Genomic DNA, 26,910 nt, shown 5'->3' with positions numbered 1-26,910 from the left:
AGATACTTTCTAACCTCTTTCTTTACTGACGTCTCATTCACAGCCAGTTAGTTCCAGGCAATAACACAAAAACAGCCACAAGGGCAAAAGGACTCAGATAAACTGAAAAACAGCTATTCTGCATTTGGACCAGGAATTGTGGTCCATTGCTTTATTATTTTAAACAAATCAGTTCCACAGAGGCTCAAAGGTGGCATTCTTTCCCACTTTGCTATCCCCATACACTGCAGAATGCAACTTCACTCTATCAAAGCTTGTGCTGTCACTATCCTGAGAGTGTTTGATGGGGGACAATGTACAGGGACCTTTACTGTTTCTAACCCCATAGTGTACCTGTCCTGGGTGTGTTTGATAGGGACAGTGTAGATGGAGCTTTACTCTGTATCTAACCCTGTGCGGTAGCTATCCTGGGAGTGTTTTTTTTGGGATTCCTGAAATAAGGACAGGGTTCCATTTTGCCACAACCGTCACTTTGTTGATTTGGAGTGAAGATTGATTTTTTTGATTTGATTTATTATTGTCACATATTAGCATAGTGAAATGTATTGTTTCTTGCATGCTATGCAGATAAAGCATACCATTCAGAGAGAGGGAAACAAAGTGCAGAATGTAGTGTTACAGTCATAGCTAGGGGTGTAGAGAAAGATCAACTTAATGCAAGGTACGTCCATTCAAATGTCTGACAGCAGCAGGGAAGAAATCACTCAAACTTTTGTATTTTTTTTCCCCCGACGGAAGAATGTAGAAGAGAGAATGTCCGGGGTGCGTTGGGTCCTTAATTATGCTGGCTGCTTTGCCGAGGCAGTGGGAAGTGTAGACAGAGGCTGGTTTGCATGATAGATTGGGCTAGTCATGACTTTTTGTAGTTTCTTGCTGTCTTGAGCAGAGCAGGAGCCATACCAAGCTGTGACGCAACCAGAAAGTATGCTTTCTTTGGTGCATCTGTAAAAAATTGGAGAGAGTTGTAGGTGATATGCCAAATTTCCTTAGTCTTCTGAGAAAGTAGAGATGTTGCATTTCAGTCTTGTTTGATATTTGAAGTACCTTCTCACTTAGATGTGTGTCATGGCAAAAATCACAAAGATCAATTTGTTTATTTTAATATTTAATTTCATTTTGGAATCCACACACTCCAAACTCTGCACTCCCTCCCCTCAATGACATGTTCCACACACTGGACCAATGTCATCACTACAAACGTCATCATCACATTACAAAGCTGTTGCATTTGGGATTTTGGCAACTCTGATGAATTTATGGGCTTGTTATTTCCTGCTGCCCAATCCCCAGGTAGGAAATCCCCTGCCTCCAGCAGCTCCCTACCGCTCCCCCCAGCACATTTTCCAGCGACAGAGGCAGCATACCACTGGCAACCAGTGGGATCTCCCAGTCCCCCCACCACCCCCTCCTCCCACCCACCCACCCGATGTCTACAGTTCCATTCTCTCCTCAATGGAGAGAATGAAATCAGGAGTCCAAAAGAAATCTGGCAAACTTAGGGACGAACACAACAAATACTAAAACAAAACAGCCAGCAGGGGCAATTTAGCTTCAGTCACCATACACCCGCCCAGGTTTTGATGGGGGTACAGGACGAGGAGCAGGTCTGGATAATAGTGAAGGTGGACGGGGTGCTGCAGGAATTTGGGAGGTGTGAGTAACAGTTCAAAGGGACCCGGTCACTGTGACTGTCAGACACAGGGTTTCCCTCAGATTGACCTCACTCGGGGAGTAGTCAGCTCCTGACTATCATCACCTATCCTGGTGACCAAGTGACTTGGGATGCCCAATAAATTGTCAGCAAAGTGCCCCAATCATAACTCAAAAACTTTCACCCTCACTCTACACTCGCTCTCAATCAAGCCCAATGAAAGTGGGTTGCAAAAATGCAGCCACTCCTTCATCCCAAGTCAGAATTTGTAACTGCCATCCCTCCCACCACCCAATCCTCCCCCATCATTTCCATGTGTTGATTTGTAGAGTTCCAGGGAAACAGCGTTCAGCATCAGTAACTAGAAAGGAATTGCAAAGCAGCGCATTAACCGGTTTTGCCAAAGCTTTAGACAGAGATTTCATGCTGCATTACACAGTGTGGAAAATCGGAGAGCGCATCCCCTGCTCAAACACTTCAAGTAAACCCAAACAGCAGCAGCAGCAACCCTGAAACCCCCAACATGAGCTACCTGTTGATCTCAGAGTTCCTCCAACTACTCCTGGCTTTCCTTCAACACTGACCCCTCCCTGAACTGCTGGCGACGACCACTCCTATCACACCCAAGCACATCCAGACACCCACTGCCAACCTCACACCAAGTACCTGCTGACCCCTGAACTCCCAATCCTGTCACCCACTGACTCTCCCCTCAACCTCCCCCACCACACCCTCCAGCTGATCCTAAAACCTCAACGATCTGCCTCAGTTTATCTTTAGCTTGGGAAATCACGCGGGAGTTTAGATTCACTACACATGCTCTGACAAAGGTCAGCTACTTTGAGCTTTGCCAGAGTCAAGTCTCCCCACCCAGCCCAAAATCCCAGTGTCCCCTCCCTGACAGTGCAAGTCATCTCCAACCAGGGACACATGCTTTGTCCAGGGAAGTGACACTGATCTTGAAACTAGTGCTGATGTTTATGGGGTGGAGGATTGAGGGGGAGGGCGTTTTCAGTGGGGAGAGCTGTTTGGCAGCTACCATGTGAAGCGTGGCAGCAGAGGATGCCCGGGCTGTGAGCTGATGGTTGAGAGGGAAGCATGGCCACTGGGAATAACCAGGCAGTTTCTTTTATTTAAGCTGTATTTCTTTTGAATGGCGAAACCCAATTGATATCACGTTCACACTAGCAGGTCAAAGTTCACACCTAAAGTTTGCAGAGACCTGTTCTCTGAGGCCTTCTACTTGGTGTTGTAGGCAGCGTGGAGCTGGTTCATTGGGTTCTCGGGTGATTTCATCCACTCCTTCTTCAGCATCTGCTTAAGCTGAGACATGCGCATGTTGGGGTTCTCCTTTTTCAATCGTGCCATGTTTGCCTCTTCGAAGCTGGTGAAGGCAGCTCGTAACCTTCGCTCAGGATGGTGATCCACCGTCTGGTTCGTGCTGAAAGCAGAATGGTGACAGTTAATAGTGAGAACATGTGAACGTGTGCGCACAAGGGTATGTACATATGAATGTACGTGCATGTGTTCATAGAATCCCTACAATGCAGAAGGAGGTCATTCAGTCTATGTAGTCTGCACCAACCACAATCCCACATATTTACTCTGCTAATCACCCTGCCACTAAGAGGCAACTTAGTATGGCCAATCCACCTAACCTGCACGTCTTTGGACTGTAGGAGGAAACTGGAGCACACAGGAGAAATCCTCGCAGGTGTGGGGAGAACATGCAAACTCCACACAGACAATGACCCGAGGCCGGAATTGAACCCTGGTCCCTGGCACTATGAGGCAGCACCAGGGACCACTGATTAGCACCACTGTGCCACCGTGCCACCCTGTGTTGTCAGTGTGCAAATGTGGCTTGCGTGAGGGTGTAATCATGTGTGTGTGTGTGTGTGTGTGTGTGTGTGTGTGTGTGTGCTGGTGCATACAAACGTGCACACATGTACGAGGATGCAAGTGCAAGAATTTGTGGCAATGCGTATGTTTGAGTGATTATCGCATGCATGTCAATGTTGTGAGTGCACACAAAATTTCAGCCTTTAATAAGCTACAGAGATACAAGTCAACATCATGCTGCTACAGCCTATGTCTGCCTTTTGCTATCCGTTACTTTTAACCACCAGTTATCTAGCGGATCAAAAGTCACAAACTAGAGTGCAGAGAATCAGGACACCTGGACTCCAAGTTCACAGTGGAGTCACTGGGATTACAGCAGGAGGAGAGCAATCGGCATCAGGGAGGATGAAGACAGATTGGTGAAATCAACAGAGCTTAACACAGATGTGTGAAGTGGTATATTTTGAAGGAAGAATGAGCAGGAGTATCAGAAATTAAATCTCATGTCGAAGAGTGTGCAGGATTGGAGAGACCTGGGGCTAAACGTAACAAATCTCAAAGGTGACACAGCAGGTTGCGAAAGCTGTTGGAAAGACAAATTGGGTCTGTGGTTTTATTCATAGAGGAAAAGAGAACTAAACACAGCACTTCCACAAAATACTGTCTCAGCCTCTGTTGGAACATCGCACTTAATTGTAGGAGGAATGTCAAGGGTGCTGTGGAGATTTGCCAGAAGGGAGTCCCTCATCCCTGGTATCCAGAAATGTAGAGACTGGAGAAGCTGGATTTGTTCTCCTAAGAGGACTGAATATTAAAGGGAGGTTTAATTAAGGTGTGGGGCGGCATGGTGGCACAGTGGTTAGCCCTGTTGCCTCACAGTGCCAGGGACCCGGTTCAATTTCCAGCTTAGGTCACTGTCTGTGTGGGGTTTGCACGTTCTCCTTGTGTCTGCATAGGTTTCCTCCGAGTGCTTCTGTTTTCTCCCACAGTCCGAAAGATGTGCGGGTTAGGTGAATTGGCCAAGCCCCTTACTGTCAGGGGTACTAGCTAGGGTAAATGCATGGGATTATGGGGATAAGGGCCTGAGTGAGATTATGGTACAGACTCGATGGGCCAAATGGCCTCCTACTACACTGTAAGATTCTTGATTCTATGCTCAAAATTATGAGGGGTTTTGATAGGGTAAATAAATAAGCAACTTTCCCACTGGCAGGTGGATTAGTAACTAAAGAACACACCTTAGAACTGCAAAAACTCCACGGGAGATATTAGTCCACACAGTGACTGCCTGATCCAGCAACTTTCAAATGTTTGACAAGAAAAAAGTGGCTGCGCTATGGGGAAAGAGCAAGGAGTGGAATTAATGAATCTCCTTCAAAGAGCCAATAAAAGGTTTAACCCTTGGAATGCTGGTATCATTTTGTTAAAGTTACACTGCACTCCCTCCAAAACCAATATATCCTTCCCAAGAGGTGTGGACAGTGACTCTACATGTGGTCTAACCCAGGCTTTGTGAACCTGATGCACAGCATACCCCTTGTGCTCTACTCCTATGGAACTGGGTAGATGGGGTTGAGGGATGTGGGATGAAAGGGTTAATCTGTGAGGTTGTACAGGCCCTTCCCCATCCAAAAACCCCTGGGTTTTAGAACATAGAACACTACAGCACAAACAGGCCCTTCGGCCCACGAGCTGCGCCGATCACATCAACACCTACCAATCTATAGACCTATCTATAACCCCCAATCCCATTAAATTCCATATACTCATCCAGAAGTCTTTTAAAAGACCCCAGCGAGTTCGCCTCCACCACCACTGACGGCAGCCGATTCCATTCACTCACCACCCTCTGAGTGAAAAACTTACCCCTAACTTACCCCTGTCTGACTGCCAAACAGTTTGAGACTGTTTCTGATTTGTGCTGCTTCTCACTTAGGTGACGCATGAGATTTAAAGTGAGGAAGTAATTTGCTGACCCTGATCTAATTCAGCTGACAAGAGCAGCACGGTGGCACAGTAGCACTGCTGCCTCACAGCACCAGGGAACCGGGTTCAATTCCAGCCTCAGGTCACGATCTGTGCAGGGTCTGCACATTCTCTCCATATCTGCGTGCATTTCCTCTCACAATCCAAAGATTTGTGGGTTAGGTAGATTGGCCGTGCTAAATTGACCCTAGTGTCAGGTAGATTAGCAGGGTAAATAGGTAGGGTTACGGGAATAGGGCCTGGATGGGATTGTGGTTGGTGCAGATTCAATGGGCTGAATGGCCCCCTTTTGCACTGTAGGGATTCTGTGACAAGATAGAACAATGTCATTGCACTCACCTCAATGCAGCAATGGCATCCTCGATGGTCCTGGCATCTACATCCCCCTCGCTGGGTACAATGCGATTAATATTCTCCTCCAATGGCACCTCCAGGTGGCTCAACTGTTTCACTGCAATTCAAAAGATCAATAAGAACCAATAATCAAACCTTGTCTGTGACAGGTCACTTTATAAAAGGACATGAAATTCCCTTATTCTCTTTGCTGTACGAGTTGATACCATATTGGTCATAGTAAAATCATAGAATCCCTATAGTGCAGGAGGCCATTCGGCCCATTGACTCTGCACTGACCACAAACCCCCCCCAGGCCCTATCCCCATCACCCCATGCATTTACCCTAGCTAGTCACCCTGACAGTAAGGGGCATTTTAGCATCATCAATCCACCTAATCCGCACATCTTTGGACTGTGGGAAGAAACTGGACCACCCGGAGGAAACCCACGCAGACACGGGGAGAACGTGCAAATTCTGCACAGACACTGATCCAAGCCGGGAATCAAACCTGGGTCCCTGGCGCTGTGATGCAGCAGAGCTAACCCACTGTGCCGCCGTGCTGCCCCTAGTGAGGGACGTTAGTGTTGGGAAAACATTCCCTAGGCAGGTACTGCACAATTTATGGATAAAGCTCTCTTGCTTCTCACACTGGGTCATCTATCCAATTTTGTCTGTCACTTTCAGAAATACGCTGAGGTCAGTCAGCTGAGGAATCCCAGGAACTATGTTCCTGCAGACAGATGAATGAATGCATTCTGTCAGAGGAAGGCTGAAGCAAGACCATAAATCACTCAAAACAAGGGGAGCAATGATCCCTACACAGAGATACATCAGGCTAGTGACGCACCCTCCGATGACTGATCGCGTGGATTACCTGGTACACATCGATTCTTCATCCCAGTTCTTGAGCTCAGATCTACTCAGACTGAGCCCTGCCTCGAGAAGACGGCACTGAACCTTGCCGCCAAACAACTTACATTTATACAGCACCAGCAACGTACTGAAGTGTCTAAAGGAGTTTCACAGGTGAGTAGTCTGCTTGGCAGAGAGCCAAAGGAAACAGCTTGACAGGTCACCAAAAGCCTCTGGATGAAAAACCTTTGAGTTTTCAAGTGTCTTAAAGGGGGAAGAGAGGTAGAGAGGCAGAGAGATTTTTTTTTGAAGAGGGTGGAAATTGCAGAGCTTAGGCCCAGGCAGCCAAAGACACAAGTGCCAAAGGTGCAGCGATGGAAACTGATCTTACTCAAGAGGCCAGAATTGGAGAGGCGCAGAGGTATTGGGGATGTAGGACTGGAGAAGGTACAGTGATCAGAAAAGGACAAAAGCACAGATGGAATCTGAACAAATATCAGAGGTGTTTGTTGACTGGAAGTCAGTGTAGGCTGAGGGGGACTGTAAATTTGTGACAATGTCACTCCTGTCCCAAAGAGAGAGATGCAAACCCATCTCTGAGCGTGCAGCAGGAAATCCATCCCAGGCGCGACCACAATACCTTTCACTTCCTCTGTGTTTTGTTCTGCATTTTCCTTTTTAATTGTCTCCTCGATTTGGGCCCGTGTTATCTTGGCTGGTGTTACTGGTTTGGAGGCTTTGGGTTTCATGCTGCTTCCCTCCTCTTCCAGGAGTCGCTGGGTCTCCTTCTTGCGCTCCAGCTGTTCCACTCGCTTCTTCTCCTTTTCGATCTATGGATGGAGGTCAGAAGGGGGAAGGTCAAAATGTCAATCAGCTAAAAAGACAAAGAATAACAGCGCATCAGAGGTCTAGAGGTCAACAAGCACGGCAAAGGTCACTGGACTTGTGTCTCATTGACTTTGGGACTCGAGGTGGTTTTAAAGTCCAAACAGTTTCAAGTGATAAAATATAAATTAGCAGGACCTGGGATCTCACTTAGGAATATTATAGAATCCTTACAGTACAGGAGGAGGCCATTTGGCCCATCAAGCCTACACTGGTAGCAATCCCATGCAGGTCCTATCCCCGTAATCCCAGACATTTACCCTCCTACTCCCCTTGACACTAAGGGACAATTTAGCATGGCCAATCAACCTAACCCGCACATCTTTGGACTGTGGGTGGAAACACACACAGACACAGGGAGAATGTGCAAACTCCACACAGACAAACATGAAACATGTAGAGAAGGTGCTTCCACTTGTGGGTAAGACCAGAACATAAAAAATGTCATCAATAGATCCAATCAGAAATTCACGGGAAACTTCTTAACCCAGAGTGGTGAGAACGGGGGGCTTGCTCCCACAGGGATTTCTTTAGGTGACTACTATCACTATGTTTAAAGGAAAACTGGATAAACACATCAGGAAGAAAGAATTAAAACCTTATGCTGAAAGGGTGAGATGGAAAGGGTGGCTTGTGTGGCATTTAAAGGCAGCACAGTCCAGTTGGGCAGAATGGCCTGTTGCTGTGCTGGAAGTGTTTGATGGGGACACTGTATTTATAAGACTTTCAATTAAAAAACAAAATATCCAAGGGCCACTCCTACACAAAGTTGCTCTGGTCTCCCTGACTTCTGGCATCATCATCACCATCATGATCAGCATAAACAAAGCTTTGAATGGAAGATCTTCCATCCCTGAGTACTCAATGTCCCATCAAACACTCCCAGGACACTACCGCACAGGGTTATACGCAAAGTTAAGCTCCCTCTATACTGTCCCCATCAAACACTCCCAGGACAGGTATAGCATGGGGTTAGATACAGAGTCAAACTCCCCCTATACTGACCGCATCAAACTCTCCCAGGACAGGTACAGGAGGGAGGGGTTTCCCGGGGCCAATGTATCAAACATGCTGCTAAAACAGATTATCAGGATATTATCACTTCACCACGCGTGGGAGTGTGCTGGGTGCAAATTAACGTGCTTCCCACGTTACAACAGTGACTACTCTTCAAAAAAGTACTTCATTGGCCGCAAAGCACTTTGAGACATCCTGAGGGCTGTAAGGTGCTATAGAAATTGAAGTCTTCCTTAATGTTAAAAAAAACAATTTGGGTTGGATATTTTCTGGGTGACTTTTAACTTGGTGAATGACGGGTGGAACGAGCGGGGAAGCAGTGCTGGGGGAGGGGTTAGCGACTCTAGAAGGGCAGAGTGCCCAGTCTAGGTTAGATTGCACCTTTTTAATTTGGTGAAGAGGAAATGTGGAGAGGGTTTGTTGGAATCTGCATTGGATATTCATGAAGGGAAGGATCAGTTGCACAAAAGATTGGACGTAACTCGAGACTCCTCTACTAGATTCACTGCTTCTTAAAACCCAAGGTTATGGAGTGATTAAGGAAAGGCAGTGGTCAAAGCTCATTAGTATAACAAGGAGTGCAAGGGGCAGCTTCCTGAAAAATTCAAGAGCGACATGGAAAGGATTAGCTGCTTATTGTAAGCTGCATCCTGCTCTATCTGAGCTTGATGGGACAGTCACTCCACACTGCTTTTAGCTTGCAGTCTGAGAGTGGGCAGAGCAAGTGCATCTCCCACTCCATTCTAGCCAATGGAGCCACTTGGTGGATCGGAGCTTCATCCACTCTGAGCACAATGTGTGTCAGACCAGAGTCCCTGAGCAAAAACTGCTAGCCAAGTTCCACACACAACGATGGCCTCAACCAAGATCTTGGGTTCATGTTACACTATCTGTAACCCCCCTGGGCTTGCGAAATCTCACTAACTGTCTTGGCCGGAGACAATTCACACCTCTGTAACCTATGCTTAACCCTCTCTCCACTCGCATTGTCTGTACCTGTAAAGACTTGATTACCTGTTGAGACTCGCATTCCAACCATTATCTTGTAAATTGAGTTTGTGTCTATTCATGCCCTGTTTGCAGGCACAACTCTTCACTCACCTGAGGAAGGAGTAACACTCCGAAAGCTTGTGCTACCAAATAAACCTGTTGGACTTCAATCTGGTATTAAGACTTCTTACTGCTCAGACCAGAGGTACAGTGACCAATGCTAAATGCAGTTCTCTACGTAGTCTGACCAATGAGAAGGGGCAATCTGCCATGATTCCTGCTTCCCATCACTGTCCTGTGATTCCTTGGGTCAGCAATGGAAGGGGAAATCAGTGACCTATCTGGGGAACAGAGGGTACAGAAGAGGTTTACCAGGATGTTGCCTGGTCTGGATGGTATTAGCTAAGAGGAGAGGTAGAAATAACAGCAAAATGGATTAGTTAAATGGTAAAAAAAACTGCAGAGGGACCTGGATGTCCTTGTGCAGGAATCTCAAGAAATTGGTTTGCAGGTGCAGCAGCTAATTAAAGTGGCAAATGGAATTTTGTTCTTCATTGATAGAGGGATGGAGTTTAAAAACAGTGAGGTTATGTTGCAGCTATATAAGGTGCTGGTAAGACCACAGCTGGAGTACTGTATACAGTTTTGGTCTCCTTACTTGAGAAAGGATATACTGGCACGGGAGTGGGTGCAGAGGAGATTCACCAGGTTGATCCCGGAGTTGAGAGGGTTGGCTTATGGTAGCAGACTGAGTGGACTAGGGCTATACTCATTGGAATTCAGAAGAACGAGGGGAGATCTTATAGAAAAATAAGATTATGAAGGGAATAGATAAGATAAAACGGGGAAGTTGTTTCCACTGGCGGGTGAAACTAGAACTAGGGGACATAGCCTCAACTGCTTCACTAGGTAGGGCACAACCCTTTGTGTGAAGAAATTTCTCCTCAACTCAGTTCTAAATCTGCTTCCTCTTATTTTGAGGCTATCTCATTGAATGTTTTTAAGACAAGGAGAGATAAATTTTTGAACAGTAAAGGAATTAAGGGTTGTAGTGAGTAGGCAGGTAAGTGGAGCTGAGTCCACAAAAAGATTAGCCATGATCTTATTGAATGGCGGAGCAGGCTTGAGAGACCAGATGGCTTACTCCCGCTCCTAGTTCTTATGTTCTTATGAGAGGTTGGAAAAACTTGGTTTGTTCTCACTTGAACGACAGAGGTTGAGGGGTAACCTGATAGAGGTCTACAAGATTATGAGTGGCATGGACAGAGTGGATAGTCAGATTTTTTCCCTAAGGTAGAAAAGTTAAGTACAAGGGGACATAGGTTTAAGGTTGTGGGGAAAAGTTTAGAGGAGATGTGCGAGGCAAGTTTTTTTTTACACAGAGGGTGGTGAATGTCTGGGATGTATTGTTTGGGAAGATAGTGGGATAGCTACATTTAAGGGGCAACTCAACAAATACACGAATAGGATGGGAATGAAGGATATGGACTCTCTAAGTGCACATAGTTTTAGTTTAGGCAGGCATCATGATTGGCGCAGGCTCGGAAGCCCAAAGGGCCTGTTCCCATGCTGTACTGTTCTTTGATCTGTCTTTGACACAGTCAACCTCACCAGCCCCGACTGCTGCCCTGCTGCTGCTGAATGATCAGACTGCTTATTCAGCAATGCATTTGCAGGAATCTCCTTTGATCAAATAACGGAAAGACTGAAGCCATTGTTTCCAGTTCTTGTTCCAAAGCCTGTTCCCTAACCTCATCCCTCTGCTCAGTGACAGTCTGACACCAAGCCAGCAAGTTCACAACCTCAGTGTCACATTTGATCCCAACATAAGCCTTTGGCTCTTTCCTGGCATCACTGCCTATTTTCACCTGTGGAATATCTCCCAGCTTTACCCCGTCTCGACTCACTTGCTGCTGGAAACCCCACTCATGCCTTCGATCTACTTGTTCCCGCATTGACAACAGCAGCCCTGCCAATGTTTCCAGTAACTGAAGCAGCTCTGCCACCTAGTGGAAGCTGCTGCAGCTGCAAACATGCACAATCTGACAGCAGTTAATGAAACTGCAATCCCCATATTTGCAGCAGTGGGCTTTCTTAACTATCTCTGGTATTTCAGACATGCTGCCTCTTGGGTGTTAATCTGCCACAGGCAGCCTGTGTTAAAAACACAACTCCAGACGCTGAAAAACGCCCTCATAAGAACAGGATACGGCGCTCAACTCATCGATCGACAGTTCCAACATGCCATAGTGAAAAACCGCACCGACCTCCTTAGGAGACAAACATGGGACATGGCAGACAGAGTACTCTTCATCGTTCAGTACTTCCCAGAGTGGAGAAGCTATGGCATCTTCTCCGGAGCTTTCAACATGTCATCGATGAAGACGAACATCTCACCAAGGCCATCCCCACACCCCTACACCTTGCCTTCAAACAACTGCATAACCTCAAACAGACCACTGTCCGCAGCAAACTACCCAGCCTTTGGAACAGTGACCACGTCACAACACAACCCTGCCACAACAACCTCTGCAAGACGTGCCAGATCATCGACACGGATGCCATTATCTCATGTGAGAATACTATCCACCAGGTACACGGTACATACACTTGCAACTCAGCCAATGTTGTCTACCTGATACGTTGAAGGAAAGGATGTCCCGAGGCATGGTACATTGGGGAAACCGTGAAGACGCTAAAATAACGGATGAATAAACACTGCTCGATAATCACCAGGCAAGAAAGTGTTCTCTTCCTGTTGGGGAACACTTCAGCAGTCACGGGCAAGCATTCTCCAAGGCGGCCTTCACGACACACAACAATGCAGAGTCGCTGAGCAGAGACTGATAGCCAAGTTCCGCACATGAGGACGGCCTCAACCGGGATCTTGGGTTCACGTCACACTATCTGTAACCCCCACAACTTGCAAAATCTCACTAACTGTCCTGGCTGGAGACAATACACATCTCTTTAACCTGTGCTTAACCCACTCTCCACTCACATTATCTGTATCTTTAAGACTTGATTACTTGTAAAGACTCGCATTCCAACCATTATTTTGTAAATTGAGTTTGTGTTTTTCTATGCCCTGTTTGTGAACTGAAATCCCACTCACCTGATGAAGGAGCAGCACTCCGAAAGCTAGTGGCTTTTGCTACCAAATAAACCTGTTGGACTTTTAACCTGGTGTTGTGAGACTTCTTACTATTAAAAATACACTGCAGCTGACATGAAAGGCATTTACCCTTATATTCTTGGGACAGTGTAGAGGGAGCTTTACTCTGTACCTAAACTCATCTGGTACCTGTCCTGGGAGTGTTTGATGGGGACTGTGTAGAGGGAGCTTTGCTCTGTATCTGTCCTGAGTGTGTTAGATGGGGACAGTGTAGAGGGAGCTTTACTCTGTATCTAACTCCATGCTGTATCTGTCCTGGGTGTGTTTGATGGGGACAGTGTGGAGGGAGCTTTACTCTGTATCTAAACCCGTGCTGTACCTATCCTGGGAGTGTTTGATGGGGACAGTGTAGAGGGAGCTTTGCTCTGTATCTAACCCCATGCTGTACCTATCCTGGGAATGTCTGATGGGACAATACCATACTGCAGAGACTGAAGCTGGGCTGTAACTCAGCCATGTGGAGTTCAAGCTGGAATAAGGGACAAAGCAGGTGAGATTGGAATAGTTTTGAGATAAGGTGATGCACCTTTCGCTGCTCTTTCCTCGCCACGTGTTTGTCATCATCCTTCCAGTAAGCGTCTTCAAGCTCCTGCTGCCGTTTTGCGTCTGCTGCTGCCTTCTGCTCTGCTTTCCGAGCCCTGGCAGCTGCTGATTTACTGTTTTCTCCCTGAAACTTCTTGGGCATCCCTCCGCTGCCACCTGCCAAAAGGAAGGGAATAGGATTCAGACTGGAAATACAGGGGCTGGCGAGATAATAGTGAGTGCTCTTCTGTTGTGTATGGCACAAAACCAGAGCCATGGCTCAAACAACAAATGACGAATACGATTGTGCGATGTTGACCGAGGAATAAATATTAGCTTGAACACGGGGAGAATTTCTTCAACACTGGCGATAGTTCACTTCCAACAGAGAGGGCAGACAGGACTTGGGTTTTAATGTCTCATCTGGAACGCCACATCCAGCAGACAGGCTCAAGCCCCATGCCAGGATCTGAGTACAACACTTAAGGCTTACACCCTCTCAGTATGGCATTGGAATGTCAGCCTTGAATTTAGTGCTCAATCCTGCAGTGGAACTTGAACCTGGAACCTCATGACTCTGAGGCGAGGGTGTTACCAACTGAGCCACAGCTGACCAAACAAGCCAGAATCAAAATAACCATGCAGACAGAGTAATCCAACAGAATGCAGCAGCGCTCAGAGTGTGAAATAACCCCAAGCTTGGTCTCACACAACTCACAGGGACAGGGTCAGGATACACTGGATCCTGAGTAAAACGTAGCACAGAAATTACAGTTGTCATGCCCCCAGTTGATGGTACTACTGGACAGCCAGGTCCCAAGGCAGAACACTGGTTCATTAGATTGTAACTTCTATTTTTTGCTGGGAGACGTGGATGAACAGAGTTGACTAACTTTTAACAAAAGAATAAAATATTTATCAAACAAGAAAAGGTCAACTTTAACGTACCACTCCTTCACCCCAGCCACACCTTTACAGATATATAAAGTTTATTTATTAGTCATGACAAGTAGGCTTACATTAACACTGCAGTGAAGTTACCGTGAAAGTCCCCTAGTTGCCACACTCTGGCCCCTGTTCGGGTACACTGAGGGAGAATTTAGCATAGCTAATGCACATCTTTGGACTGTGGGAGGAAACCAGAGATATATAGACTTGTAAAGATAACACAAATTACAGAACATGCCTCATTCCCTAATATTCTCAGTAAACAACAGGCCACATAAACCAACAGGTGAAATGCGGTCAGATACACTGCACTCTGAAACTATGTGACAGATGCAATCCAATATAATGTCAACGGATTTTTCAAATTCACCGGATGCTCATCGCACCATGAGCCAACCTGTCTGACTGGAACTCTGGCTTTCACATGAGGGTCTCCAAACTCTGCTCTCAAAGAACACACTTTAGAATCTTCTCCCGCACATGGTTTTTCTGCTAAAGTTGCTCTCCTCTGGGTTATTTGGTTCCAACTGAACTTAAATGTTTCTGCTTTTCACTTTAGGCCTCTTTCTTTTACCCCTGACACTGCTTTCATGTTGAAAACCCTGAAATACAATACTGGCCAAGTTTGAAGCAAAACTAAAACCTCTAGATGTACAGGTACCTTTGGTTAACCTGAAGCTAACTGAAGTTTTAATCCTTTCTTAGCGTAACAAATACAGAAATACAAGTTAAGTTTAAATTGAATAGGCAGGGAAGAGGGATATGGATCATGTAGAGTCAAGAAAATAATGGATTAGAGAGGCCTCTGTGTCGACACAGACTTGATAGGCTGAAGGGCCTGTTCCTGTGCTGTACTGTTCTTTGTTTTTACACCTTATTTTCAATGCCCACAATACAAATACAAATTACTTAAACCAGCTCTATTTACTAACGCAGTAAACTTTCATGAATCACTGCACTCGATCTCTGCTTGATTCTTGTGTCCAATTCTAGGCTTTACAAAGGATGCCAGAGGCTCAGAGAAGCTGAAGTGGGCATTTATTAAAACAGCATTGAAGATGAGGGATCTCACTTTTGTAGTGAGACTAGTAAAACTGGGATTGTTCTCCTTAGAGCAGAGAAAGTTAAAGGGAGATTTAATGGAGATCTTGCAAATGATGACAGGTTTTGATAGAGCAAAGAGGAAGAAACTTTTGTTCGGAACATGAGTCAGTAACCAGAGAGTTGAGGAAAGATCTTTTTTCACAGAGAGGGTCATTCAAATCTGAAAAGCACTCCCTAAAACTTTGGCGAAATCGGATTCCATTGGAACTTTGGAAAGGCGACTGAATGCGAAACAGGAAAAGTAGGAGCAGCAGTTGGCCATTCGGCCCTTTGAGCCTTCTCCATTATTCATGACCAAGGCTGGTCCTCTATCTCAAAACCATACCCACACGCTCTCCCCATACCCCTTGATGCCTTTAGACTCAGAAAGAGGATTAATCTGTAGGGTTATGGGGAAAGGCTTGAGTGAGGGACTAAATTGGACAGCTGGTTCAAGGAACTGGCACAGACACAAAGGCCAAATCCCCACTCCTGTACAGCAACATTCACAGATTCTACCTTTCAAGCACCAAAATTCACAGGAGCGGTGGTGAAAAACCTTCATTCACAGAAGGCATCTCAAAACTTCTAAAAGTGATTTGCGTACAACAGGTTACTTGGTTATATAAGCAAGGAGGCAGCCATCCTGCGTTGATGCTTGGGTAACATCCGTAAGGTGAGTGGCCACTTGGGGTGGCTTTGGTTGAGAGAGAAATGTTGGCCAGGACACCAGAAGCACTCAGTGCTGTTCTTTGAATATTAGCTGGCATCTTAAAATTCAAAGTCTTATCGGAAAGATGACATTGCAGAATTGGATTGTATATAATACAATATTACTTGTATTACTAATTTTAATTAGTAACATTACTTGTATTGCTAATATTACTTACATTAGATAGCATCTTTAAGATAGTGAAATAATGGAACAGTGATGATTAATCGAAAGAAAAGTTGAGAAAAACACTAAAAATGCAAGTCATTCCCCTTTCTGTTTCTAAGATATACAAAACCACAGGAATAGCAGGCCATTCAGCCCCTCAAGACTGTTCCACCATTCAATCATGGATTATCAACATTACAACTCCATACTCCACATTCCTTCGAATCCTTACTTAATAAAACACTCCTGATTGTAAATTTCAACAGATCCACAGTCTAGTGTGGCATTGAGAGCTTCAGTATTTCGCTGATCTTTGTAAAGTAAAACAAGTTTCCTAATTTCTCTCCTGAAGGGCCTAACTTTCATTTTAGCCTCTTACTCTGGGCATTCCCCCACCAGAGGAAGTAGTTTCTCTTCACCAACCCTATCAAATTCCATTATCATTTTAAAATCCTTGATTACATCGCCCCTCAATCTTTTAAATTTATCACAGAGACACACACACACACACACACACACACACACAAAATAGAATAAGCCTGTGTTGGATTCCAGAACTCACCAGGGTTGAGTCAGAGGAAGACAGGAGGATGCTAGATAAGTTATGGTGTAGTAGAAAACGCAGACATAAATTGGGAAATGCAAGAACAGAGAGCACAGCCTGAGGTCAGATTGCACAGAATGAGTTGGCACTATTGACAAATCTGTGACTAAAAGATAGGTGGGTCCAGAGGACAAAAAAAATACAAACTTTAGAGAGTAATACCCTGATCCACAAACAATATATATCAAACATTGGGAAAGGAATGGAAAATATAGAATCAGGTGGATAAAACAGAATTTTATAGGATAGGGGGCTACTCAGCCCATTATGCCTGTACTAGCATTGGAACCTTTCTCCCCTGGTGGAGGGATCAGTGATGAGATGGCATAGATTTAAGTTAGAGAGCAGGATGTTAAGAGGAGATATGAGAGAAAACTTTCTCACCAGGGAATGTGGGAGTCTGGAATTCGCTGCCCAATGAAAGGGTGGTTGAGGTGGAGACAAACAATATGTAAATTGTTTTTAGATGCACACGTGTGATGCCAAAGCATACAAGGCTATGGGCCAAGTGCTGGAAAATGGGATTAGAATAGCGAGGTGGCTGGTCTTTGGCCAGCACAGATGCAATGGGCTGAAGGGCCTTTTTCTGTGCTATTTAACTCTATAACTATAAGTGCGCGACTAGTACTGTACCCCAATGTTATACAGTGACAGACCTATCCCCACCAGTACTGTACCCCAGTGTTACACAGTGACAGACCCGCCCCCACCAGTACTGTACCCCAGTGTGATGCAGTGACACTCCCGTCTACACCAGTACTGCACTGCAATGTTATACAGTGACAGACCCATCCCTAACAGCACTAAACTCCAGTATTATACAATGACAGACTCATACTCACCAGTACTGTACGCATGTTATAGAATGACAGAATGGTCCCCACCAGTACTGTACCCCAGTGGAATAGAGTGACAGACCTGTCTCCACCAGTACTGTATCCCAATGTTATACAGTGACAGCCCTGTCCCCACCAGTACTGTACCCTCACGGTTATACAGTGACAAGCCTGTCCACACCAGTACTTATCCCCAGCGTTATACAGTGACAAACCTGTCCCCACCAATACTGTACCCCAGTGTGTTCAGTGGCAGAGTCTCTATGGTATGAAGGGCAGTGTTTAAAATTTCTTTCTTTGGACGTAAAAATACGGAATTGGAAAGCATTTGACACCGCGACACTGATGCTAGTGTTTGAAATATATCGTACGCTGCTTTCTCTCATCTCGATTGCTTTCCCTGCCAAATGCTTATTAATCTCCTCTGTGAAATTTTAAACACCATATGCCTCGCAAATATTCAAATATAAGTGAATTCAGCAGCTTTGTTAAAGCCTCCATGCAAGACACAGCTAGGTGTAGTGTTTGCCTCCAGGACAAGTGTTCTAATATATCTACACAATCTGTTACACTGGCCAGCTCCATGTTTGCCTCAGGTCATTATCCAGTTAAACCCTTATCTGTGCCCAGGTTTTCCCAGGGTTTGACAAATCCAGCACTCTCCTGATTGGCCTCCCACCTTCCATTCCTCACAAACTTGAGCTCATCCAAAAAGTAAAGTTTATTAGTCACAAGTAAGGCTTACATTAACATGCAATGAAGTTACTGTGAAATTCCCCTAGTTGCCTCTGTTCAGGTCAATGCACCCTAACCAGTACGTTTTTTCAGACTGTGGGAGGAAACTGGAACACCCGGAGGAACCCCACACAGACACGGGCAGAACGTGCAAACTCCGCACAGACAGCGACCCAAGCTGGGAATCGAACCCGGCTCCCTGGCATTGTGAGGCAGCAGTGCTAACCACTGTGCTGCCCATGTTTTTACTCACACTCAGTCTCATTCATCCATCACTTGTGCACTTGCTGACTTATACCGACTCCTCATTAAGCAACAATTTGAATACGAAATTCACTGTTTGATTTTCAAATCCCTATCTCTCTGTAACCTCCTCCAGTCCCACAGCCCTCCAGGATATCAGCACTCCTCCTACTTTGGACTCTTACGATTTAAGTTGCTTCATTATTGGGGGCTGTGTGCCTTCAGTTGTCTGGACCCAAAGTTGTGGAAGTCCCTCCCTATATCTCTCCACCTCATTCCTCCTTTAAGACACTCTTTAAAACTTACCTCTTTGACCATGCTTTTGATTTTTTGATAGAACATCTTTGTGTGTGGCTCAACATCAAATTTTGTCTCCATAAGACATGGAGCAGAATTAGGCCACTTGGCTCATCGAGTCTGATCCACCATTCAATCATGGCTGATTTTTTTTCTCATCCCCATTCTCCTGCCTTTTCCCCATAACACACCTGTGAAGCACCTTGGGATGTCTAGTTAAAGGTGCTATATAAATTTGATTTGTTGTAATACACATACTTAATAAATCACTGCAAGACACTGGATGATTTGCATTAGTCCCTTGGTAGAAAATGAGATCTTGCTCTCATCCTCCATGAGAATTTCCAGAAATTACCAGATTTGCATTGTAAATATGCATTAAACCTGTAAAAGAAATCCAAGGCTGGATGTAAAGGTTTGGGTTAGGCAATCATCCTCAGAGGCCCAGAATGGGGACAAATCCAAGAAGAAATTAGATATAGCTCTTGAGGCTAAAGGGATGGGGGCGGGGGGGTGGTGGTGGTGGTGGTGGTGGTGGTTGTGGTGGTGGTAGGAATCAGGATATTGAATTCAATAAACAGCCTTGATTATAATGACCAGCAGCAGAGCAGGCTCGAAGGGCCAAATGGCCAACACCTGCTTCTAGTTTTTATATTTCTATATAAAAATCTCACTCCCGCAATTAGGAAATTATTCCTGGAGAATTTAAAAATGTGTACTTGTTAATTCTTTCCTTTGCTTAACTTAACTTTTTCACTTCAGGGACCTCATTCACATGGAGTAGGCCATCTGTTCGAGCTTGCTCCATCATTCAATAAGATCACGGCTGATCTTTTTGTGGACTCAGCTCCACTTACCCACCCGATCACCATAAACCTTAATTCTTTACTGTTCAAAAATTTATCTATCCTTGCCTTAAAAGCACTCAATGAAGTAGCCTCAACTGCTTCACTGGGCAGAAAATTCCATAATTCACACCCCTTTGGGTGAAGAAGTTCCTCCTCAACTCAGTCCTAAATCTGCTTCCCCTTATTTTGAGGCAATGCCCCCTAGTTATAGTTTCATCTGCCAGTGGAAACAATCTGCCTGCTTCTATCTTATCTATTCCCTTCATAATCATATATGTTTCTATAAGATCTCTTCTCATTCTTCTAAATTCCAATGAGTATAGTCTCAGTTTACTCAGTCTCCCCCTCAACTCCACTTTCCTGCCCATTCACAATAGTCCTTCAAATCCATTACTAATTTAAAAATCTGTCCAAAATCCCAGCTTCCACCACACTGTGGGGGAGTGAATTCCACAGATTAACAACCCTTTGAGAGAAGTAATTTCTCCACATCTGTTTTAAATCTGCCACCCCTTATCCTAAAACTACGATATCTTGTTCTAGATTGCTCCACAAGAGGAAACATCTTTTCCATCTCTACTTTGTCAGTCCTCTTTATCATCTCATACACCTCAATTAGATCTCTGCTCATTCTTCTAAACTTCAGGGAGTATCGGCCTAAACTGCCCAATCTCTCTTCATAAGACAAACCCCTCATTTCTGGAATCAATCTAGCGAACCTCCTTTGAACCACCTCCAATGCAACTCTATCCCTCCTTAAGTAAGGAGACCAAAACTGTCCACAATATTCTAAGTGCTGTCTCACTAATGCTTTGTACAGCTGCAGAGACACTCCACTGTTTTTACATTCCATTCCTTTAACAATAAATACCAAGATTCTATTTGCCTTTCTTATTACTTGCTGTACCTGCACACTAGCTTCCTGTGATTCATACACGAGAACACCCAGATCAAGAACACAGAACAGTACAGCACAGGAACAGGCCCTTCGGCCACCAAGTCTGTGCCGATACAGATGCCTCTCTAATCTTATATTTTCTTGTCTCCACATGGTCCATATCCCTGTATTCCCTGCCTATTCATGTATCTACCCAGGTGCCTCTTGAATGTTGTTATAGAACCTGCTTCCACCATCTCCTCTGGCAGTGCATTCCTGGCATTCACCATCCTGTGTGAAAAACTTGCCCCTTACATCTCTCAAACTTTCCCCCTCTCACTTTCAACCTATGCCCCTGAGTAATTGATCCTTCGACCCTGGGAAAAAGACTCTGACTATCCAAAACTCTATTCAAGCCTGTCATAATCTTGTAAATCTCTGTCAGGTTCCCCCTCATCTTCCGACATGCCAATGAAAACAAACCAAGCTCGTTCAACCTTTCTTCATTGTCCATATCCTCCAAACCAAGCAACATCCTGATAAATCTCTTCTGCATCTTTTCCAATGCATCAACATCCTTCTGGTAGTACGGTGACTAGAATTATACACAATACTCCAAAAGCGGCCTCGCCAAAATCTTATACAGCTGCAACATGATTTTCCAATTCCTATACTCAACACCCCGACCAATAAAGAGCAGCATGCCATTTGCCTTCTTGTCCACCTGAGTTGCTACCTTCAGGGAACTGTGGATCTGCATACCTGCATACCCTTTGTATGCTAATATTTCTAACAACTCCACTATTTACTGCAAACTTTCCTTCTGAAGTAGACTTTCCAAATCACATCACCTCACATTTGTCCAGATTAAGTTCCATCTGCCATCTTTCAGCCCAGGTCTCCAGCTGATTTATATCCTGCTGTATCCTCCGACAATCCTCCTCACTATCCACCATTCCCCCAATTTTTGTATCATCCACAGATTTACTAATCAGATCACCTACATTTTTCTTAAAATCATTATATATGGGCAGCACTGTAGCACAGTGATACAGTAACACAGTGGCACAGTGATTAGCACTGCTGTCTCACGGCTTCAGGGATCCGGGTTCGATTCCTGGCTTGGATCACTGTCTGCGTAGAGTTTGCATGTTCTTCCTGCATCTGCATGGGTTTCCTCCGCGTGCTCCGGTTTCCTTCCACAGTCAGAAAGGCATGCTGGTTAGGTGCATTGGCCATGCTAAATTCTGTGTGTTCCTGAGCAGGGACTGGAGTGTGGCGACTAGGGGAATGTCACAGTAACTTCATTGTAGTGCATTTGTAAGCCTTACTTGTGACAAAGAAATAAATAAACTTTATGTTACAAACAACAGAGGCCCCAGCACTGATCCTTGTGGAACACCACTTGTCAGGCCTCCAGTTAGAAAAGTACTCTTCCGCCGACACTCTGCTTTCTATGCTGAAGCCCGTTTTGTATCCATCTTACCAGCTCACCTCGGATCCCATATGACTTCACCTTCTGTATCAGCCTTCCATGAGGAACTTATCAAAGGTTTTACTGAAGTCCATGTTTACAACATCCACTGCCCTGGGCAATTTTTCTTGTTACTTCCTCAAAGAACTCAAATAAGTTTGTGAGACATGATCTCCCCTTCACAAAGCTATGCTGCCTATTGTTAATAAACCTATTCTCTTCCAGATGTGAGTACATCCTGTCCCTAAGAATTTTCTCCGATAATTTCCCCATCACCGATGTAAGGCTCACAGGCCTGTAATTTCCCAGATTGTCTCTTCTGCCCTTCTCAAACAGAGGAATGTTTAGCTACTCTCCAATCGTCTGGTACCTTGCCCATAGCTAAAGAGGATACGAAGATTTTGGCCAAGACCTCAGCAATTTCTTCCCTCACCTCTTTCAATATTCTGGGATAGACCCTTTCTGGCCCTGGGGACTTGTCACCTTAACGTTTTTCCAAAACCTCCAATGCCTCCTCCTCTTTTATCTCAGCATGTCCTAGAATGTCACCATCCACCACAGCTTCTCCTTTGTGAATACTGATGCAAAATACTCATTAAGAACCTCACAAACTTCACCTGGCTCCACACAAATTTCTTCCACTGTCTTTGAATGGACTTACCCTTTCCCTCCTTATATACGCATAAAAAGTCTAAGTTCATAATTTGGCCATTTGACCCATCGAGTCTGCTCTGCCATTCAATCATGGCTGATATGCTCCTTATCCCCATTTCTCTGCCTTCTCCACATAACCCTTCAACCCATTAGAAATTAAAAATCTGTCTATTAGTGTCTATTGGGATTCTCCTTAATCCTGCCTGCCAAGAACATTTTATGGCCCCTTTTTTGCCCTCCTCAGTTCCTGTTTAAGCTTTCCTGCTATCTTTGTATTCCGCAAGAGCCTTATCTGTTTTCAGTTTCCTGATATTTATATATGACTCCTCCTTCTTTTTCACTAAGCTCACAATCTCTCATCATCCAGGGTTCCTGAATCTTGCCATCCTTGACCTGAATTTTTAACAACTAACTTTTAGAAGACTCCCACATATCAGATGGGGATTTACCTTCAAACAGCCACCCCCCGGTCTACACTCCCTAGCTGCTGCTTAATACTGTCGTAGCCAGCCTTCTCCCAGTTTAGTACTTTCACTCTGAGATTACTTCTTTCTTTTTCTGCAAGTATTTTGAAACTTATAGAATTGTGGTCTCTGTTCCCAAAATGGTCCCTGCCGAGACATCAATCATCTGTCCGGGCTCGTTTCCCAGAACCAGGTCTAAGATCGCCCCTTCCTGAGTTGGATTATCTACATATTGTCTCAAGAAGCTCTCTTGGACACACTGAACAAACTCTGTCCCATCCAAGCCCTGGCACTAAAGGAATCCCAGTCTATGTAACATCGCCCATCGCAACAACCCGGTTGTTTTTACATCTTCCCATAATCTACTGATGTATCAGTTCCTCCACTTCGCACTGGCTATTGGGAGATCTGTAGTACAACCCCAACAGTGTGATTGCATCTTGTCTCTGCACCGAACCACTGCGAAGTTTCTCTCCATTTGGACAATAATTCGCCTTTGTATTTTTCCTAACTTACAGTTTTCCATATTAAACGCCATCTGCCAAATTTCACCCCACTTATTTAACCTATCCATATCCATTTGTAAATTTCTTATTTCATTATCACAACTTACCATCCCACCTATTTTGGTCATCTGCAAATTGGCTATGGTACCTACTACCTCTGCATCATTAATATCGATTGCCAATAGTTGGGGTCCCGAGAACTGAACCCCCTGGTATCTCACTTGCTACATCTTACCAACCAGAAAAAGACCCATTTATCCTGACTCTCTGCTTTCTGTCGGTTGCTCAGTACTCTGTCCCCACTGATGATGGTAGTTCTAAGTTCCTTCTTTTCTATAACCTCTGCATTTTCTGTTACTTTTGGGATAAGACTGGTGTCGTCCACTGTGAAAACTGAGGCAAAATATTGACTTAATGTCTCAGCCATTTCTGCATTCCCACAGAACTCACCAGCCTCATCCTCCAAAAGGCCAACATTCATTTTAGCTACTCTCGTCCTCTTTACATACTTAGAGGAGTTTTTGCTGTGCGCTGTTATATTTTGTGGCAGTTGTCTTTCCTAATCTAAGTTACCTGCTCTTTTTAGTGACTCTTTGTTGATTTTTAAAAGCATCCCAATCTTCCAGTATGTCACTGGCCTTTACAGTACGGTATACTTTCATTTTTGTTATCCTTAACTTCCTTGCTTAGAAATGGAAGTCTTCCCCCACCCTCTTATCACCTTTCTTCCTCTGGAATATAATTTAATTCAATGGACTTAAATATCTCCTTGAATATCTGCCACTGTTCAACTGTCCTACCTTACAGTCTTCCTGCCCAGTTCACTAGGGCTAAATCTGTCCTCATGCCTATGTAGGTACCTTTAAATCCAGAATGCCAGCTTCTCGCCCTCAAACTGAATTGAAATTCTAGCATGCAATGATCACTCTTCCCCAGAGGATCTTTAATTAGATCATTTATTAGCCTCACTCATTATATAATGCTCACCAGTCAGCCTATCAGGAGCAAACGTGGGTGAGAACCAGCCTGCGTTTGGAGGAGCAGCTCCAGGTGGAATCTTGCATTGAAACTTGGCTGGTTGACAAGAATTTTGAAAGCTGCCTTGGTGGGCTGGGTGGCGGGGTTTTGCTGGTCACACCCAGAACTCGGGCAGAACCTCAGGCAAACCTGTTCTAATTCATCTGATTTCCTTCTCCAGCTTTCTTTTTTAACTTTTTCAATCCTTAAATCTCATTGGCTAGGAGACATGCTTCAGGTTTATGAAGGTCTCAGATATCCCATTATCACAATAAGTTACACTGAAAAATTAGAGCCAATCGGTAACAATTAAAATCTAACTGTCAAATTGACTATCCCGGCAAAAGCTTGGGCACAATTCATCTTCCATACATCAATAACTTTAAAAATAACAAACACCCAATAAGATCCTTCCTGAGCCTTAAATCTCCAGCATTAACATTTACAGTCACTGAAGCCAAGTGTCTGCTTCATCATTCATATCTCTGTCTTTGTCTACATCTTTCCAATTATGTGAAACACCTGGGAACACTCTTTATTTTACAGGCACTAAGCAAAGACAAGCATTTGTTTTGGAAATTTACTGCAGAATCTGCTCCGTACAACACAATGTGCTATGGAATTCCACAATTACTTGAAGTCTAAAATACAGTATTAAGAGAACATATAGAAAGATTTGCATTTTTATATCAGAATTTCAGGATGTCCCAAAAAATTTTACAGTCCCTCATATAAAGCATAGGCACTGTTGTCATGTAGGAAACACTACACTGAATTTTTGCACAGCAAGCTCCCACAAACAGCAATAAGTGCACAGATAATCAACATTCATGACGTTGATCAAGGGAGATTGGGAGGAACTCCCCTGCTCATTTAAGTAGTGACCACTGGATCTTTTAAATTTATCTGCGATGGGAGACAGGACCTCAGTTCAATTCCTCTTCTGAAAGGGGCACCTCCAACAATGCTGCACTTTCATCAGTTTTAGAACATTACTAATTGTCACAAGCAGGCTTACATTAACACTGCAATGAAGTTACAGTGAAAATCCACCAGTTGCCACACTCCAGCACCTGTTCGGGTACAATGAGGAAGAATTTAACAAGGCCAACGCACTAAACCAGCAGTCTTTTCAATCTATGGGAGGAAACCCACACAGATATGGGGAGAATATGCAAATTCAATGCAGACAGTGACCCAACCCAGAAATCGAACCCAGGTCCCTCATGTTGTGAGGCAGCAGTACCACTGTGTCACTTTTAGTGCTGCACTGGAATATGAGCTCAGCTCTCCGAAGTGGTGCTTGAACACATAGCCATCTTACTTTGGGACAAGAGTGAGTGACCCAATGAATGATGCATGGTGCGTTTCAGCTGCACGCAAGATAAGGACGGAGGGAGCTCGTTGATGGTCAGATATGGGGGAAGAGGCAGCCAGATTCCAGATATACCTCTGGCCTACCTATCCCCCGGGTGCGCCACCTTTGGCACCCTGGGGTCAGGCAGGGAGTTACCATGCCAACCGGTACCAGAGCAATGATGAAGCAGAGGGTTCTGAGCTAAGCCAACCTTGTAACCTCGGCAACAATCTTCCCCCCACAGAGGGAAGGGAAACTGCAGCTAAATCTGGTGGGAGAGCAAATTATTCCAAAAGAATGGAATTAGAGTTAAAATGTGAAGTTATTGAGGTGTTAGATTACTCACTGACTCAGGGTACCTCAGCATCAAACAGCTGACCTCCTGTCACTAGCGCCTCTTGATGACGACACCAGCCTATCTATTCTGTTGCCTGCGCGCAATAGGCACAGATCAATCAACAAGGCTTTTATTCTGAAGCGTGTCTTCAGCTGATCAGTGCTATGAATACAGTCGTCTGTTTTAAGCCTGCCTGTTTTTTTGTAGATGATTGTCAAGGTAACAGGATGATGTACAACTTTGGGTCCTCGTGGAAGAGGCGACTTCTTCGCTGAAGCCGTCGGATGGTCATCTTTGTTAGGGGCGAAACGCCTGATGGGAGCCGCGATGTGGCTGAATTGGTAGATCATATTGGTGTGGGGCTCGCTGTCTGATAGGAGCCGCCATTTTAGGGATTGACGGCCATCTTTATGAGGGGTTAGGAATCGCCGTTGCCATCTTTGTAAGGGGCAATACGCCAGACTGTAGCCGCCATGTTGGGGATAGGGTGGCC

At 44.8% G+C, this 26,910-nt stretch overlaps 1 protein-coding gene across 1 annotated transcript; it reads right to left on the bottom strand.

Moving 5' to 3' along the window:
- Positions 1 to 1,424: 1,424 nt before the first annotated feature.
- ccdc124 (coiled-coil domain containing 124) lies at positions 1,425 to 26,481 on the bottom strand. Its single transcript, XM_080213042.1, has 5 exons — positions 26,427 to 26,481; positions 13,262 to 13,434; positions 7,309 to 7,498; positions 5,819 to 5,930; positions 1,425 to 3,092 (listed from the first exon to the last, which is right to left on the bottom strand). Exons 2-5 carry the CDS (start codon positions 13,418 to 13,420, stop codon positions 2,891 to 2,893), a joined length of 663 nt encoding a protein of 220 aa, XP_080069168.1. The 5' UTR covers positions 13,421 to 13,434; positions 26,427 to 26,481; the 3' UTR covers positions 1,425 to 2,890.
- Positions 26,482 to 26,910: the final 429 nt, after the last annotated feature.

The sequence above is a fragment of the Carcharhinus amblyrhynchos genome, chromosome 26 (assembly GCF_965287045.1).
Source record: "Carcharhinus amblyrhynchos chromosome 26, sCarAmb.v2.hapA, whole genome shotgun sequence".
NCBI lineage: Eukaryota > Metazoa > Chordata > Chondrichthyes > Carcharhiniformes > Carcharhinidae > Carcharhinus > Carcharhinus amblyrhynchos.
Note: the sequence above shows the minus strand (reverse complement) of the source record. Positions and strands in the feature narration are given on the sequence as shown.

Excerpts from the sequence above, each read along its gene's own strand:
- ccdc124 (XM_080213042.1), bottom strand. The coding sequence starts at position 13,420 with ATGCCCAAGAAGTTTCAGGGAGAAAACAGTAAATCAGCAGCTGCCAGG. Across the intron at positions 5,931-7,308 it reads AAACACAGAGGAAGTGAAAG|TGAAACAGTTGAGCCACCTG; the intron begins GTATTGTGGTCG and ends TTTGAATTGCAG. Across the intron at positions 3,093-5,818 it reads GATGCCATTGCTGCATTGAG|CACGAACCAGACGGTGGATC; the intron begins GTGAGTGCAATG and ends TTCTGCTTTCAG.